Raw genomic sequence first — 19,449 nt, forward strand, 5'->3', positions numbered from 1 at the left:
GACAGTATCAAAGTGTTAGCCTATTTTAAAAATAGTACTTTATAACAATTGTTTTTTTGTAGAAAATTATTTTCTTAAAAGTCCGTATTATTGATGTTTATTTTTAAACATCCCATATTTTAAAGAGATAACAGGTGTTTATATTTATAGTGTTAATACTTTAAATTCAATAATTGTTAGATTATTAAAACATTATTATTGTTCTATTCTAAAAATCTCGCAAAGATTTACTGTCTTTTCTAAATACAGATGTTAAAATCAGTCACCCTTAAACACTGCAAGTGATGCTTTGTGTCCAATAATTTCACATGACCGGTTAAGGCTTAATATTTAATTTAGAGAGAGAAAAAGAGAAAAATGTAAGGAAAATTCCCAGCTTTAAGCATGCAATGGAGAGGAAGTAATTGATTGAGATTCGTTGGTGGCAATTTTTATTATCTACTCAGTAAAATCCATTTCCTTCTCTTACCAGCGGGTCCACAATTAATTTGCAAGCGTAGACTCGACTCGAGTGAAAAATTTCCCACAGGGGACGACATTTTCCTATTTCCTTAGAAATTTTCCTTTTGACGTAATTGTATAAGTCCTCTAAGTAGCTAATAAGGCGACTGATAAATCGTTTTCTAACCTAGAAAAATAAAATATAACAACAAAATGATTAGAAAAGATTGGATTTTTAGTTATACAGAGCTGTCAAGCTGTCTGCTTAACTTTTGAATGCAATTATATTATAAAAGAAATTTTCATTTTATAAAATAGAAAAGCAATTGTGTCTTTTATTTTTTGTATTAAGCAAATTTTTATACAGGGTGATGACTTTATCTAAAATAAATTCCATAACAATCCATCAAATCGTGCAAACTTCCTAGGCACGTTGATTGTAAGCCTGAATATAAGTTGGTTTTCATATTTTTACTTTTACAGGGAGGTGAGAAGTAACCCTAATTTTGTTTGGATATAATGCTCATCTCAGAGCCATTCTTGACAAAAATACTCTGAGAGTAAAATATCGCGATATCTGGTTTTGTGATTTATCAAAGAAAGAATAAAAAAAACAGGAAATCCTATGCCAAGATGGAAAAACTGTTTAATTGTTTTTTATATAAAAGAAAAACTAATACATATATCTAAAATGTTATCGTTAAGAAGTTTACTTAGCATCGGCAATTTATAAAGAATCGTAATATCTCTTAATACTGCTCTTTTGCCAGTGCTAACGATGCCTTACTTAACAGAACTACATTATTTTGACGATTTCTTCTTTGAAAGCTATACTCAAAATACAAATTAAATAAATTATTTTGATTTGTTACTTGGTAATACAAAAAAAATCTAAAAATGAAAAGAGCTATGAGAGATTTATATCCAGCAGTGTACCGTACATGTTGATGATGATCAGAAAAAGTTATCTCAGCTTAATTAAAGATCTTAGCAAATCTCTTTTGAAGATTGATTGTTATGATCAACTCCAGAAGAACCAGTGCCGTCAATTTGACAGTTTTGCTCAGCAAAATGCAAATATCTTTTTTTGTCTAAATATAAAAAACAAAGGTCTGGTAACTGTAATGGTTGTTTATCTTTCCAATAGGGTAGCTTTATTTTAAACATTTATTTCATTCCAAATTCGGCTTTATCAGTGTGAGCCGAAAATGCTAGAAGAGTTATTAAATTTTCAACAGGTAACGACAGTGATGATGATAATGACACGGCTTTCCATGATGACTCCCTTTGAAAAACTGATTTTGTACCGGGGCAGTTGGACTCTTCGTCGAGTGAATTAGTGTCAGATAAATCTTTGCTTGAATTATTCATATCAAGTACATCCACTGCATCATCCACTAAACATAGTTCACTGAAATCAACAAATAATTATGTGAGGTTCCGGCACACGTGATAGAATGTCTAGAAGATTTGGCCGATCTACATGTATTGGACCACGATCTACTCTCTACATTTCAGTACCTGGTTTCGATGATCTCATTATTTCCAGTGACGAAACAGGGTTGACTTGTGTTGATTCCAGCGGAGTAGGACATTGCAATGAACAAAACGTTTTAAGAGAATCTCCGGGTCCAACAGCTTTTGCAAAATAATATGATCAAGAGAATAATGTGCTTACAGCTTGGCGACTATTTATCAACGATTCAATGCTACGTCACATAAGGATCTGCACAGAGACTGAAGCGCGCTGACAATCAGCTAATGAAGCATGGAGCATTTCTCTTCCAGAACTAGAAGCATTTATTGTTTTGCTTTATGCTCGTGGTGCCTATAGCATAAGTCACTTGGATATTGATCTCTAGTGGTACAATGTATATGGACCACCTGTTTTTTAACAAACTATGAGCAGGAATAGGTTTAAAAAGATACAAAGTACCTACAACTTAAATTGATGAACACTCGATCCTTGCGAATTACCACAGATAAGTTTGAGTGTACATCAGAAGTTTGGAACAAATTTATTGAAAACTGCCAAATTTGCCATATTCCAAGTGCAAAATTGACCAACAACGAGCAGCTATTTCCTTCCAAAACTCGCTGTTTGTTTGTTTAGTACACTGTAAATAGACCTGATAAATTTGGCATAAAATTTTTTCTGTTGGTGGACCTTAAAAACAAATATCTTTGTAAGAAATTTCCGTATTTAGGAAAGAATAACGAATGCAAAACTCAGTCACTACCAAAACACATTATTCTAAAACTGGTTTAGCCATTAGTGAAAAAAAGGCAGAAATATCACTACCCACAACTTTTTTACATATTTGTCATTGGCAAAAAATTGGAAAAACCAAAATACTACTATCGTTGGTACAATATGCCGTTCAAGCAAAGAGATTATTTCTTTATGCAAAACGATTCGAACCCCTCGTTATGAGTCGTTTATTTTAAAGGCGACAACGACATATCCTTACTGTCTATCAAAGAAAGCCGACAAAAATGTAATGATCTTGAGTACAATGCATCCAAAAGTTAAAATTGGCAAATATGCTAAAAACTCAATGAAACGATAGCTTTTTATAACGCAACAACATATATATAGTAGGATCACGAAATCGATCATACTTTCAAATGTTCAATTATTTTCACAATAACATTCAATTTACTTAGATAAACTAAAAGATATACTTACATACTAGAAAAAAACAATAAAATTTGACTTTTCTTGATTTAAGTTTAGAATATAACAACACTAACCGAATGAACATCCGACTAATAGCAAATATGTACCACAATCAGAAAGCAGTAGTGAGAGTAGAGAATAATACCACTGAAGAAATTGAAATAAAGCGAGGTGTAAGACAAGGGTGTATACTGTCAGCAACCCTGTTTAATCTCTATTCCGAAGACGTAATGAATAGAACACTCTCTGAGCAATCCGTAGGTATTAAAATAAAAGGTGTTAGATTAAACAATCTGAGATTTGCCGACGACACCGTTCTGATCGCAGAAACACTTGAAGAGCTACAGACATTGGTGAATAAGATAGCAGACTGCAGTGAAGAATATGGACTATCTTTGAACATAAAGAAAACTAAATTTATAGTAGTATCGAAATCAACACAAAATGTCCAAAATTTATATTTACACAATGAAATTATCGATCGAGTTAGCAAATACAAATATTTAGGCACTTTTATAAATGAAGACAACGATAGCTCAGCAGAAATCAAAATAAAAATAGAAAAAGCCAGATCCATATTCACTAAAATGAAGAGAATGTTCTTCGGAAGAGATTTGAGCCTTGAAATGAAACTTCGCCTGATGAGATGTTACGTACTTTCTGTGCTGTTCTACGGAATGGAGTCATGGACGTTGAAAAAGATTGATACCAAAAAATTAGAGGCATTTGAACTGTGGATGTATCGCAGAATCCTGAGAATATCATGGACCGAGAGAGTCGCAAATGTCGAGGTCTTGAGAAGAATGAATAAAGAAAAGGAAGTCATATTAACGATCAAAAAACGAAAACTGCAATACTTGGGACACATTACAAGAGGCGAAAGATATGAACTGCTTCAAATAATTATGTAAGGGAAAATAGCAGGAAAAAGGTCCATAGGAAGAAGACGAAACTCCTGGCTAAAGAATCTACGGGAATGGTATAGCTGTAGCAGCAACGAATTGTTTCGGTCAGCAGTTTCGAAAATACGTATAGCCCTGATGATCGTCAACCTTCGGAACGAAGATGGCACTTGAAGAAGAAGAACCGAATGATAATAACTAACTGGTTTACAAAAGATGTTTGGTCCGGAAGATATCTAAATATTATTACAAACGCAGCCATAGCACATAAAAGAGGTGTTGTGTTTAGTCTTACTGACAGAGAAATTAAGCTATCTAGCCCACAATACTATTCCGCAAATTTGAAAAAAATTAAAGATATTTTAGAAAAAAATAATTATCTACCAGAATTTTACAACCAACCAATTAAAAAAAGAAGTTATGTTATCAGAAGTCAAGCTAATTCCAATAACAAACCAAAACAAACCCAAACCATACCTAGCAATAATAATATTAATAATAATGTCACAAAAAGCTGGGTCTAAATGAACATCTATATAAGATCATGCAGAAAGCTGTGCTACTTTCGACGTCAAGATGGGTGCGAAAATTTTTGAGAGATACACCGACGTACCAAGTCACCTAGGACTCGATAACATCGAAAGAGCTCAACCCTTTTGATACCGTAAGTATATAGGATGAGCGAATGTTCCCCTTATAGGGAGTGTGAGCCGTATGGCTAAATCTGGTATGTCACTAAACGAAAAGATCGCCAAGTACAGGGATCTGGAAATTTAAATACGAAGACAGTGGAGAATGGAAAGTGCCCCGACAATACCTATTATTCTCTCTACTACTGAAGTCATTCCGAAGAACCTCCTAAAAAACATAAGAAAGCTAGGTCTGAATGAACATCTCTACAAGGCCATGCAGAAAGTTGTACTTCTCTCAACGTCCAGAGGTGTACGAAAATTTTTGGGAGATACTCCAGCATACCAAGTCACCTAGGACTCGATAACACGGAAAGAGTTCCACCACAGCTTAATCCTTTAAATACCGTAGGTATCTGGGATGAGTGAATTTTCCTCTTAGAGGGAGTGTAAGCCGTATGGCTAAATCTGGGATACTAATAATATATAATAGTGATCTTTTTAAAACATATAATGTCAGATTGGAAGACAAAAATTCATCTTAAAATACCTGGTGAAAACAATATCGAAACTGAAAATGTTACAATTAACCGGGGCCTATTTCAGGGAGATTCGTTGAGCCCACTGTGGTTTTGTCTAGCGATGAACCTTCTATCCCAGATGCTGAACTTAACTGACACAGGTTTTAGCATTAAAAATAACACTACTCTGTTGTTTCAAAGCTTAATCATCTATTGTATATGATGGAATGTTTTAAAATTATTTACTTTAACTTGAAACCACCTGGATAAGATGCTAAAAATAGTAGAAAATTTTTCTAATGCTATTAGTATGCACTTCGGTGTTGACAAGTGCCGTGTCTTAAATATAATCAAAGGAAAGGTTAAGTCCGGCGGATTCGATATGCAAAACGGCCAGAACATCGAGGCCATGGATGAAAATGATATGTATAAATAAATCGGAATAAAGCAAGCGCGGAAGATTGACCATAAGAAAATGAAAACTGAGATTACTGAGTTTATACGAAGTGTAAAACATCTGCTTCGTTCACACCTTAACAGTAAAAATTTGTGTAAGGCACTAAACACTTACGCATGTTCCGCTCTTAGCTACTCATTTGTTATTGTTAAGTGGACAAAAACGGATATAGAAAATCTTCAGCAAAAAGTACGAATAGACCTCACAAAGGCACAAAAACACCATCCTCGAAGTGTATTAGAAAGAACGACATTACCGCGGTATTTAGGATGAGAAGGACTTATGGATATAAGTGAGCAACTAGAAAAACAAATTACTAATTTACGGACTTATTTTCAGATGTAGGCTGAGACATCTACTCTACATCGCGCGATTTGTGCAGTAGATGATACAACACCGATCAAACTGAGGGAACCAGAAATGTGCATAAACCATCTTACTAAGGACGAAAAAATGCGCACCTAGATAGGTAAACCTCTGCATGGGCGACATCCCAATGAGGTCAGTGAAGACCATGTCGACAATATAGCGTCGAACTCTTGGGTGACATCAGGAAAGATGTTCCCTTAACCACAAAGATCACTACTGGCCATTCAGGATTAGGTTATACCAACCAAAAATTACCTGAAATATATTGTTAAAGATGACAAATCATCTTACCGGTGGCTGCCAGGCATTTGTCGGTACTGATTATAAAGAACGCCATGACTCAGTACAAAAGATTATCCACCAAGAACTAGCTTGAAAATGACACCTACAAGCTATACTAGGACTACACTGTGCTTACAGACCAACCAGTGGCGCATAATAGACCGGATATCATCCTTGTTATTAAACTTACTAGGCAAACAACACTTGATGTGGCGATACCCAACACCAATAATTTACGTGTTAAAATACAACGAAAAGATCGCCAAGTACAGAAATCTAAAAATACAAATCAGGAGACAATGGAGCATGGAAAGTACCCAGACAGTACCTATTATGCTATCTACTACTGCTGTTATTTCCAAAAATCTTCTAGAGACCATAAAATAGCTAGGTCTAAATGAACATCACTATAGGGCAATGCAGAAAGCTGTACTCCTCGCGACATCGAGATATATACGAAAATTTTTGGGAGATAATCCAGCATACTAAGTCACCTCCATTCATCCAATGGCACTACAGCCCAAATCAGGCCTTGGCCTCCTTCAACAGTTCTTTTGTTCCGAATACCAATAGGTTGTATAGTACACCTTCCATTTTTGTAATGGACAAATAATCTACGATCTTGTATATCATCTAAACTCATTTTGCAAAGCTCCTCACTACGACAAACGCTTGCCAAACCAATTATTATTAATGCAACCTAAAATTTACAAAAAAAAATAATAAAAAAAGCGAAATTAGATTTAATTTGTTCTGAAGCTATTTTCTTGTGGCTTGTTAAAATAATTACTATTTAAATGGGAATAAGCCACAATTAAAGGTTAAAGTACGTTTATTGACGTTTCAATTTCCACGCAACTCAACAATATTGGCAATATCATTTTAAAGTCGTCTACTTTAAAATGTACTATGTATGTCTGAATTGTCAATATAAATGAGTCAGATAAAATTAAATTATTAGAAGAATTTTTCACCAAGTGACAAAAAAACAAAATTTGTTTAATTTACTAATGTTTGTATTTTGACAACGATTTCCGAAGTGTAAATTAAAACGTCGATAAACGTACTTTAACCTTTAATTGTGGCTTATTCCCATTTAAATAGTAATTAGATTTAATTATATAGCCTTTGTCATTAAGTAGATCTTATCTTCAGCTTTTGATAAAAATTTCTCTATTTCTTCTTTATTCAATACTTTCGATTTTTTTGGTTTGTCGCCGATCTATTTTCTTTTAAGGAAAGCAATAACTTTTGGATAGCGGCTTTTATCTATATTATTTTAATTGTTAAGTGTGGACTTATACTCCATATTTTATTATTATTTCTCCAAAGGCTTGATGGCTTCAAGATAGTCGATTTTTTCATTAGATATGCAAGAATGACTTCTTTATTTATAGTGTGTACATTTTTATCATTGCTCCAGTTTTTAAATAAATCGTAGATCAATTCATACCTCTTTCTTGACTTTATCGGCAATAATTCATATATAGCGGCTTTAGCAGTTTCCCAGTTTATCTCATCCGGAATCATTTCGGCTTCACTTTCATTGCTGATTTCCATTTCTTGGAATTAAAAAACGAAAAACGGAGCGAAAACAAAGTTGATGTTATTGTCAAAGCTGTTACCTAGCTACTTAAAAATTCCTTCCGAAAGTGAAAAAATTAGTGATCCCGAAAGCAGCTACTAATTAAATGTGGGTACGAGTTTTGTAAACTGGTACTTTTGCTTTAGTACATCATTCCGAAAGTTTTATTTTCGGGACGACGACAGAAAAAATATTTTTTAAAATTTAAACCCAATAAAGATCATTAATCAAATGTTATTTATAAAACAAATTTTAAAGACTGTGATTCAACATAGGTTTTGCAAACACACCAATACCTGCATAGAAGAGTTGTTGCACACAAACGTAGTGTACAGACCAATGGATTAAACACAACAGCCCTAGCCAAACATTTACTAGAAAATAGCCAATCTTTTGATTTTAAAAATGTACAGATTTTGGAAAAAGAAAAAAATTACAACAAAAGATGCATATGGGAGATGACTCACATAAAAAGATCCAAATTCTATCCCTAGTAAGACTGACATAAAAGATCTTTCCAATATGTATCATAATTTAATAAATTGAGTTGTTTTTAAATATACTATGGCAGATATTTAAGATATGATTATGAACCACTCCTATTTGAAGATACCTGCCAGATGTTATCTGTCAAACATCTTATATACTAAAACGCTAAGCCCTTTTCTTTAGCTTGCCACGGATTGCCGTTTGGATCTCCTCTAACGTTAAGGGTCTAGTTAATTCATTTTTTTCTCCATCTTCCCCCAGTTCTTGTTCTTGTACCTCCTGCCGTGCCTGCTGCTGCCTCTGTTGTTGTAATGGTGGTTGGTGGTTTTTGTAATGGTGGTGGATGGCAACGAGACTCGCCTACGGCTCGCCCTGGAATCCTGCGAGTCTCGTATAATTACATTTGATTCGTGTTTACTTATCTTATATACTAAAACGCTAAGCCCTTTTCTTGTCCACCACTTTACTCAAAAACCATATTAGATAATTAGAATATTTTTTCGGAATATTATTAGTATTACGTATGATATTATCAAGATATACTTTTGGTACAAAAATTCACTTCCAGTTTTGAGATGACCGGAAGTTAAAATTTACTTTAAGTTTTAGACCCCACAATTTATATATGGATCGAAAGGTCTAGTCGAGACGAATCTAAATATGTACTTCCGGTTGCGATCCGACACCGGAAGTGACCCGAAACGCGCATAAAACGTCAAGATAGAGCAAATCTGACACCGGATTCGTGATCAGCATGCAAAATTAACTGCTAAATGATAACATTGTAACAAAAAACATTGTTTTCGACGAAATATTTCGTAATATTTAATACACTTTTTACTTGCATTATTATTGATGAATGTTATATATATTCTTGCTTATATTGTTTGTATTGATCTCTTAATTTTTCTCGCAAAATAAAAATTTCATTTAAAAAACTCGATGTCGAGTTGGTCGGCTAGTAAAATATAATTGTATAATGTAATAAATACAGGAAATAAAAGTTTCTATTTATATTATACTCTTTTTTTCATTTAGATATTTAATTATATGTTTGTTTTTATAATAATTTCCATTTAACTTGAACTAGAGTAAGGAACAATTGCTTTTTAAGTCCGACCGTCAAAATGTGGCACTTGCACTGAAGAAACTTGCATATTTATTAACTGTGATTGTAAGTATTATTTAGTTTTAAATCCTAGCAGAAAAGTTTAAATATATTCCTTAAATGATTATTATAATTAAGCAATCTTATTAGAATTTGACAATATTAATAATTTCTTAATTAAATAAAATATAATAGTAAGAAAAAATAATTGAAAAATACTTTTTACCTTATTTGCCACTTGTGATCCTTTAGTATCTAAAAAGAACTGTATATTCTTCAAATTCTCCAAAGAGTCATTGACCTTTTGGTTAAGAGGAGGTAATAATACCTCTAATGCAGTTATTTTGTACACAATCGTATTTCTAATTTCGATTAGCCGTTTTACTTCGTTTTGGAAGGTTTTTCTTACGGAAAACGCAAGATTGTCGAATTTTCTGGCACTGCCCGCATCTGATAACTGCCGGGCGACGGTATTTAATTGGTCGGCAAAGGAGTTTAGGTCCCTTTTTGTAACTGGTCCTGAACTTTGTAATCTGTAGTACGTTAAATTAAGAGATGATGCACTAGATAAACCCTAAAAAAGAATTTAAAAATTACTCTTAAAGTAGGCTTTGAAGTATACTTTTAAAAAAAGTCCAGACTGCTTATATTAAATATACACCGTGTTCGTTTGAAAAGGACCTACACTTAATATTAAAGGTTGACGTAAAACACGTCAACTTTTAACTCGAGGAGGACTTTTTAGGTTCTCCTTAAATTTTTTCACATGGAGCCAAGTATTAACTTTTAATATGGATTCAAAATTTAATATATTTTCGTATTTGACTTCAACTGGAACTTGGGATTGGTAATGGGAGGAAGTTTTTCTTATTTCTAATAGTAAGTCTAGGGATTTTATAATACTTAGGTGTAAAGTTTTGAGTTTAGAGAATTTGAGTAAGTTGTCAATATTTTCTAAAACACTTAGTATTGAATTAAAAATTTCCTTGAAAAGTAATGATACCTTTAAATTGTAGTATTTTAGACTTAAGATTTAATTCATTATTTTGAATATCGACTGCAGTTTTATTAAAATTTTTAATAATTTCGTGGCTTACGAAGTACTGCATTTGAAGTTGGCTTTGTAAATTAATTTGATTTTTCTTTAAATGTTCTAACATTACATAATGCGTTCCCCGTCCTGTGAATCTGTTACCAGTAATGGCTTTAGCTATTGACCCAAGACCATTTATCAACCCACTTTTATTTCTTCTATTTTAGGAGATTGAATATTAAAATTATCTAACTTATCATGTATACTATTCTTAACATACTGAATTAAATTAATAAAATTTTCAGTTTCTGACATAAAGAAGGTATCGTTTGAAATATTAGTTTTAACATGGTTGCATTGAATATTTAGATTATTGTATTCGTTTAATAATGGATTTATAGATCATAAAAGTGGAGAAAAGTATGACTTGATAGTGAGTTTTTAGGGATTAAGACTATTTATGATTTCTTTGGTAATTATGTTGGACATTAAATTTATTTGGTTTATATTATATTAAATATACACCGTGTTCGTTTGAAAAGGACCTACACTTAATATTAAAGGTTGACGTAAAACACGTCAACTTTTAACTCGAGGAGGACTTTTTAGGTTCTCCTTAAATTTTTTCACATGGAGCCAAGTATTAACTTTTAATATGGATTCAAAATTTAATATATTTTCGTATTTGACTTCAACTGGAACTTGGGATTGGTAATGGGAGGGGGTTTTTCTTATTTCTAATAGTAAGTCTAGGGATTTTATAATACTTAGGTGTAAAGTTTTGAGTTTACAGAATTTAAGTAAGTTGTCAATATTTTCTAAAACACTTAGTATTAAATTAAAAATTTCCTTGAAAATAAATGATATCTTTAATTTCTAGTATTTTATACTTAAGATTTAATTCGATATTTTGAATATCTACTACAGTTTTATTAAAATTTTTAATAATTTCATGGCTTACGAAGTATTGCAAATGAAGTTGGCTTTGTAAATTAATTTGATTTTTCTTTAAATGTTCTAGCATTGCAAAGTTTAATAAGGAAAGCCCAAAATTGGGAAGACTTTGCGGAGGTCATCGCCAACCTTCGCTAAGAAGACGGTACCTAAAGAAGAAGAACATTGCATAATACGTTCCCCGTCCTGTGAATCTGTTACCAGTAATGGCTTTAGCTATTGACCCAAGACCATTTATCAACCCTCTTTTATTTCTTATATTTTAGGAGAATGAATAATCAAATTATCTAACTTATCATTACTATTCTTAACATACTGAATTAAATTAATAAAATTTTCGGTTTCTGACCTAAAGAAGGTATCGTTTGAAATATTAGTTTTAACATGGTTGTATTGAATATTTAGATTATTGTATTCGTCTGATAATGGATTTATAGATCATAAAAGTGGAGAAAAGTATGACTTGATAGTAAGTTTTTAGGGATTAAGACTATTTATGATTTCTTTGGTAATTATGTTGGAAATTAAATTTATTTGGTGGAATATAATTGGATGAGTTTGATTTTTTTTATTTAAAAAATATTTGATAATGAGGGGTTTTGATTTTTTAAAGAATAAATTTGTTCCATATAAATTTGTTAGGAAGTTTAAAGCTATATTTATATCAATAGGGTTTTTAGTACGCATAAAAGTACCCAAGGTGGTGGATAGGGGAACGCCCTAACCAGTCCCAGGACTGGCGGGTAGGCGGGAAATAAAATACCACCCGTGAACCAAAACAGACTGGTATGGCAACCCAACAGAGTCCCTGGCCCTCCAGGTTGGGGGTTAGGCTAGAGGCTAACAACCTCTTCCTGTAAAAATCATATGTTACGGAACCTCAAGGACTATTAGCCGGACGGAACTTACGACAACGACACTGCAAACGAAAAATGGAATTAAGATTAGGAACATGGAACACCCGAACCCTGTACCGAACTGGAGCACTCGCATCTCTACTAGACATAGTGAACATGTACAGAGTAGATGTTTTGGCACTGCAGGAAATGTGATGGACGGAAACAGGCATTCTTGATAAGAGAACCCACTCCATATATTACAGCTGCAATGAAAACCAACACATAGATGGAGTGGGATTTATAGTAAACCAAAGAACAAAAGGCCTAGTTATTCATTTTAAAGCCTACAGTCAAAGAATGTGCTATTTACGCTTAAAAGGTAAATTCTTTAATTACAGTTTAATTAATGCACATGCCCCGACCGATGACAAACTAGAAGACATTAAAGAACAGTTTTTCGAAGACCTAGAACAAGCCTACAGAAGATGCCCCAGAAATGACATTAAAATAGTGCTAGGTGACATGAATGCAAGAATAGGACGAGAGCAAGTTTTTATGCCGACTATAGGAAGGCATAGCCTACACAACATCAGTAGCGATAATGGATTATGACTGATAAACTTAGCAGCAGCACTGAACATGACCGTCGCTAGCACCTATTTTGAACACAAGAATATACACAAGGTAACCTGGACCTCCCCTGATGGAAGAACAACTAGTCAGATTAATCACATCTTAATAGATTCAAGACACGGAACGGACATAATAAACTGCAGAAGTTATAGAGGCGCAAACATAGACTCAGACCATTGTTTAGTGATCTTAACACTAAGGGCTAGAATTTCAAACTCCTACAAAGAAAAAGAAATAACTAGAAAGAAATGGAATGTACAGAAGCTGAGAGATGCAACTGTTGCAAAACAGTACTGGAGTAATATTACCAATAGGTTAAGGAATTAAAGTCTAGGCGAAGAAGACCAGAGAGATATAGACTCATTCTGGAACAGGATAAGGGAAGATATTGAGTCAGCAGCACAGGATGAAATAGAAACAGAAACTTGTACCCGAAAAAATCACTGGTTTGACGATGAATGCAAAGACGCAACACAGAAAAAAAATAAAGCCTATGCAAAAATGCTTACGGAAAACTCAACAGAGAGAAAGAATTCAGAACATTCTATAAGAAAGTTAACATCAACAGAAAAGAATTTAAGGCAAACACAAATCAATGTAGAAGTTTAAATAGCGATCTCTTAATAACAAGAACAGACATACTAAACCGATGGACAGAATATTTTAACCAGATACTTAATATAGAGGAAGAAGAAGAAAACCCGGAAGACGAAAGCTGCGTGGTAAGAGGAGCAGACGAGAGGGAGGAGGATCCACCAACGATCCTGGAAGTTAAAGACGCTGTAAACAAAATAGCCAGAAACAAATCACCCGGAATAGATAATCTACCAGCGGAATTATATAAAGAAGGTGGCCACGATATCATAATAGCGCTACAGCAGCTTATAAAAGAAATATGGATACAGAAGTCCCTTCCCAATGATTGGAATATTGGAATACTTTGCACCATACACAAAAAGGGAGATATCTTTGAATGCTCTAACCATCGAGGAATTACGCTCCTAAATGCAGCGTATAAAATATTCTCCAATATACTATGCCATCGTATGGCACCATATGCAGAGCGAATAATAGGACAATACCAGGCTGGTTTCAGAGGTGGTAAATCAACAATTCATCAGATTTCAACCCTGAGATAAATTCTAGAGAAAACACTGAAATACGGTGTAGACACGCACCACATATTTATAGACTACAAGGCAGCCTACGACTCTGTAAATAGAAGAGAATTGTTTAGAGCAATGATAGACCTAGGAGTACCAAATCAGTTGGTAAGTTTAACCAAACTAACCCTTGAAAAAGTTGAATGCAAAGTACGAATCTAGGGGGAACTCTCTGAACCTTTTAAAACAAATAACGGGCTACGTCAGGGAGACCCACTCTCCTGTATACTATTCAATCTAGCTCTGGAAAAAGTAATACGTACGTCACAAATCACAACTACCGGTTCAATATATAACAAATCTGTGCAAATCTTAGCATATGCTGATGATATCAATATTGTTGGGAGAACGGAAAACGCAGCACGAGAGGCGTACGTAGCGTTAAAGGAAGCGGCTACAAACATGGGTTTAATAATAAACAACAATAAAACAAAATACATGAAAATAGGTACGCAACCACAAACACTACGGCCACTTGTTATAGAAAATGACGTCATCGAAGCAGTTAACGAATTTGTATACCTGGGAACGCTCGTCAATACTGAAAATGACACTACCGCAGAGATAAACCGTAGAATTTGCACGGCTAATAGATGCTATTTTGGGCTTAATCTCCTTTTTAAATCTACAGTCATACCAAGAAATACAAAAGTAAAACTCTACAAAACAATAATACGCCCAGTCCTAACATATGGTTCAGAAACCTGGACTTTAACAAAAAGCAATGAAAACATGTTAGGATGTTTCGAAAGAAAAATACTAAGGCGCATCTATGGAGCGGTAAATGAAAATGGTGTCTGAAAAAGACGATACAACTTCGAACTTTATAGGATATACCAGGAACCAGATATCGTAAAACACATAAAGATAGGACGTCTGAGGTGGGTAGGCCATGTAATGCGGATGGAGCAAACCGACCCAGCTAGAAAAACGCTCCTTGATAGACCTATTGGTCAAAGAAGAAGAGGATAACCCAGAACAAGATTCCTAGATAACATCGATGAAGACATGAGAAATATGGAAATACGTGCTTGGCGGAGGAAGGCGATGGATAGGGACGACTGGAGAAAAATTCTTGGGGAGGCTAGGACCCACACAGGGTTGTAAAGCCAAAATAATAATAATAATAAAAGTACCCAAGGATTTCTTTCGACCACGTAGCAATATTCTTAAAGCTGTGTCTAAAATAGCTATTAAGCATCCTTGTTCGTTAGTATTAGACCGAGTTTGCGACAAAGATATTTGGAGATTTATAAGAGATGCTGTATTTTTTGGAAAAACTCAAAAAGCGATTTATTACCTTGCTTAAGGTGTGTGATTTCTATACTAAGTGTATAGACGTCTCTTTTATCTGCATATGTGTTTAATAGAGCATCTTTTAAATTTTCTTAAGATCTTATAGTTCATGAGAAAATATTTATGACGGCATCACCTTTAATTTGATTTTATAAGAAGTGTTTAGGATGACGGTGGTATTGCCTTTATCGTAGGGAATAATGACTAGATTTGGATTGGACTGAAGTTATTTCAGGGCTTTTTTCTCAGATTGTTTGAAATAAGAGGCTTTAAGTTTCTAAAAACTCTAGCGGTGCCTCATCTAGTTATTTCCGCACCTTCAAAAGGCAAATCGGAGATGGCTTCTTTAGTTTGACAGGTGATTGACAGACAATCATCTGTTAAACTGAAGAAGCCATCTCCAGTTTGCCTTCATCCCCCTTCATCAATTAATTTAGTCATTAATACGCTTGTCTTCAGATCATTACGCCTTTGAGATGATGCAAGTAGACCCGTTGCCTTTTCTAGTTTAAAACAAGCCCTTATCCAAAACGGTAACTGCAAAAATCACATCAATAGGAGCATCCACAGACATCAATCTTCCACTCAATCTCAACTCAAAGACTAAGAACTATATGATACGAAAGCTTTTCTATGTTACATCTAAGGTGTCACTAAAAAAATCGACCAAATTCTAAAATTAAAAGATATAAAGACAACATTTACTCCTCAACAAAAACTTTCATCTCTTGTCCGATCAATCAAAGACAACATTCCAAATGAACAATACGAAGTTTATGAAATCCCTTGTGCAGACTGTTCCCGATCCCATATAGGCCAAACAAATCGTAAAATCCAAAATAGGATTTATGAACCTTTTGTTTCTGTTCGCAATTCTGACTCAATTTTAACTCTAGGTCACCATCATCCTTATACAGGTCACAAAATTAATCTTGAAAACTCCAGAACCATACCTTTTATCCGCTTTTATAAACCAAGAATTATCCGAGAAGCCATAGAAAATGAAAAAAGGCCAAATTGTCTCAACAAAAGAGATGACGGCATACTGTTAACTTCGACTTGGAGACCCCACATAAAGAAAATACCGTCCACTCCACCCGTCAATCAAAATCCTTCTGTCAGAAATGTTCGCGTCAACCCTAGCGCCAATCTCTGCGGCAATCCCCGTGCAAATTCCTACGCCAACACCCAAACCAACCAAAGCCAACCCCAAACCCCATCGAAACCTCGTTACCATCGATGGTATAAATGACCGTTCTCTATTCCCAGCACCAGCAATGCATTGATTAGTGATCAATGTAGTGGTGTCTGAGGGGTCGGAAGACTGAGACCTCGGAATTCCTGAAGAAGACATCGAAGAGGATGTCGAAAGCTCGGCGCAAAAAAGTGACTTCAGCAAAAAATCAGACTCCGATGAAAAAGTCCATTATGGTCTGCTTTTCGACATATCTCGCCTGAACTAGGTATTACAGGAAACATCTTAAACACAGGTTTACCAGAGGCATGACTTGATACCTAACGCCATCTAAAAATATTTAAGGGATATCTCCAGTAGAGACGGGATGAATCTGAGATTTATGACGTTTATTAGCGCTAAAAAGTGTACGTGTTTCGACATTTGTTTCATGAATATGTCGCATTTCTGAAATATTAAATAAAGGTCCTTTTCAAATAAACACAGTGTATTTATAGAGTAGATATGTATTTATTTATCTTTAAAACTGTAAGGAATAAGATAAGTCGGAATAAACCATAATTGTAAAACAAATTCCTTGTTTTATCTAACACACTTTCTGGATATATATTCTCTAAGGAGGATATTAGGTACAAAGTAAACAGAAAATCGATACACCAACAGATATTTAAACTTAAAACGACAATTTGCAACTTTCCACCGTTAATAGCTTTATTCCCGTAAATATCATGAGAAATCGAAAAAACAGGTCAATTTTATTTTAACTGGATAGACTTTCAGTGAATAGATTTAATCCTCAAGCTTCGACGCCATAGCTAAGGTGAATGTTACTGTTAGCATTTTAAATAGGAAGGGGGTTAGGTGGCACATTAATTTAAAAAACGTTTAATTTTGTTTCCAATGGTACCCCAATTTAATATTTTTTGCTCATTAGTTGCTGAAAACTGGCGTTTGAAAGATACGGAAGTAATTAGAACTTGCCTGCATTCAAACACTGGTCTGCAAACAAATCCTCCTTTAACACATTTTATCATAACTATGCAGGTAGCAGTGATCTTAATCTATCTATGGTGGCCAATCTTTTTCTATCACATCTAAATTTTCTGTTAACAATTTTTTGCTTAATATTAAAAATTTAGGATTTTTCAAGTTTGCTTTTTGCACGCGTCGAAAAAAAATTGTCATTATCACTAGCACAACATAAGCGTTACGTTTATCTTTTTTACCTTATCAACCACTAAGGGTTAATAGCTGAAGAACAAAATACAATATTAAATAATACGAAGTACTTGAGTGTGTGACTGCAGCGTCAAAAAAATGTCAATACATTGAAATGGAAAAAACCATTAAAAAAGACAATAAAAACAAAGGACTTAAATATATAGATACCAAAATAAAGAAAAAGGTAAAAAAAGTGAGTCAAAGGAGGTAAATTCTGATAAAAAATATTTTTGTTGTGATATTAAAGTATTATTTAAAAAACACTAATAAATGCTATACATTTGGTTTCTGCTATATTTTTGGTTAAAGTGTTTTTTATTTGTTAATACTCTAAGCTAATACAATATTTGGTCATAAGGGGTTTCCATTTTTTAGTTATTATTTAAGGTGTCATGCAAATGCCAGTTCTCAAGTATGGGTATAACATTAGGTTGCCGTAAAAAGCTTTTCCGACACTTTTGGGATATGGGGAATTATAGCGAACAATAAGTATATCTAAAAAACCTCATTCAAGTCTATTTAATAAAAAGAAAAAGACATGGTAGTTACGATGATGCAACCCAAAGCCGGTGACAGCGGACATACATATATATGCTAATAATTCGGGGCATGTCTAAAGTTAAGGTATGTAAAATTCAGTTTCTTTCTTTTAAACCTTTAGTTAATAAATTGTGTTTTGTAAGCAGAAGTTAATTCACATTTTTTCAGGTTTGCAAAAAGACGGTTTATGACACTTCTGGTGTCAGTGGACGACGAAAGAAAAAATCATTGATTATGTATCGCCAATTACGGCACAAGAAAGTCACTACGGTAGAAGTCACGGTCTAAATCGAAAATATCTCCTGAAAAAGCAGTTTTTTGTACTAATTCATAATTTATAAATTTTATTAATTTTTTTATTTACAAAATAAAATGTTATTAATACATATGAACATCGAGGAACTACCGTCTTTTAAATTTTTGCGAAATTTCCCCCTTCTCGGTCAAATAGTTTAACAGTTATTTAATTTATTTATCCCTGAGGCTAATTATTTAAACTCTTGAACTTGCCCTATAAATGATGCTAGACACATTTAGCACATTTCATAGGATTCTTTAAGATTTAAACTATCTCAGAAGTTAAATGCATATTGCGTTTTCATTGAAATTATTTACAAAATAAACTTTTGAAAAGGGGGTATGTTTTTTACTTATAAACAATTGTAATAACTTCTATATTTTTCAAGCTACAGACTTGTACTTACAACCATTGGATAGCTGCTAAAAAAACTCACATTAAAAAAAACCTTCTATGACCAATAAGAACTAAGTTAGGGACTATTTTAAAAAAAATCATATCTACATTGTTTATAAGCATTAAGAAGTAAAATTTGCACAAATTTTGAATGAAAATCGAATCTTTATACTGAAATTTATAGCTATAGAATTCATTTAATTTTTTAAAACTTACAGCCCTTCGAAACAAAGGTACTTTCGAAAGATCGACATAGGAAAGTGGAGAGGATAACTGTTTCAGCTCCTTTTTTTTCGATATCGGAACTTCAAATTGAAACACGTAGGAAACACATACATTATCTCGGCTTCCATTGCAGCTAAAAGCATCTTTTTTTATTCTGGGGTAGCTCGTCGAAATATGAATAACTACGTAGTTT

At 33.7% G+C, this 19,449-nt stretch overlaps 1 protein-coding gene across 1 annotated transcript in view; it reads right to left on the reverse strand.

The window, feature by feature from the left end:
* Positions 1-19,449, reverse strand: part of prom (prominin) — a 614,595-nt gene that overhangs the window by 211,863 nt on the left and 383,283 nt on the right. The window contains exons 14-15 of the mRNA XM_072540698.1: positions 9,690-10,037; positions 470-628 (exon numbers count right to left, since the gene is read on the reverse strand). Coding sequence (XP_072396799.1) covers positions 470-628; positions 9,690-10,037 — 507 coding nt within the window. The remainder of the gene's footprint in view (positions 1-469; positions 629-9,689; positions 10,038-19,449) is intronic.

This window comes from Diabrotica undecimpunctata, chromosome 8 (assembly GCF_040954645.1).
Source record: "Diabrotica undecimpunctata isolate CICGRU chromosome 8, icDiaUnde3, whole genome shotgun sequence".
Taxonomy (NCBI): Eukaryota; Metazoa; Arthropoda; class Insecta; order Coleoptera; family Chrysomelidae; genus Diabrotica; species Diabrotica undecimpunctata.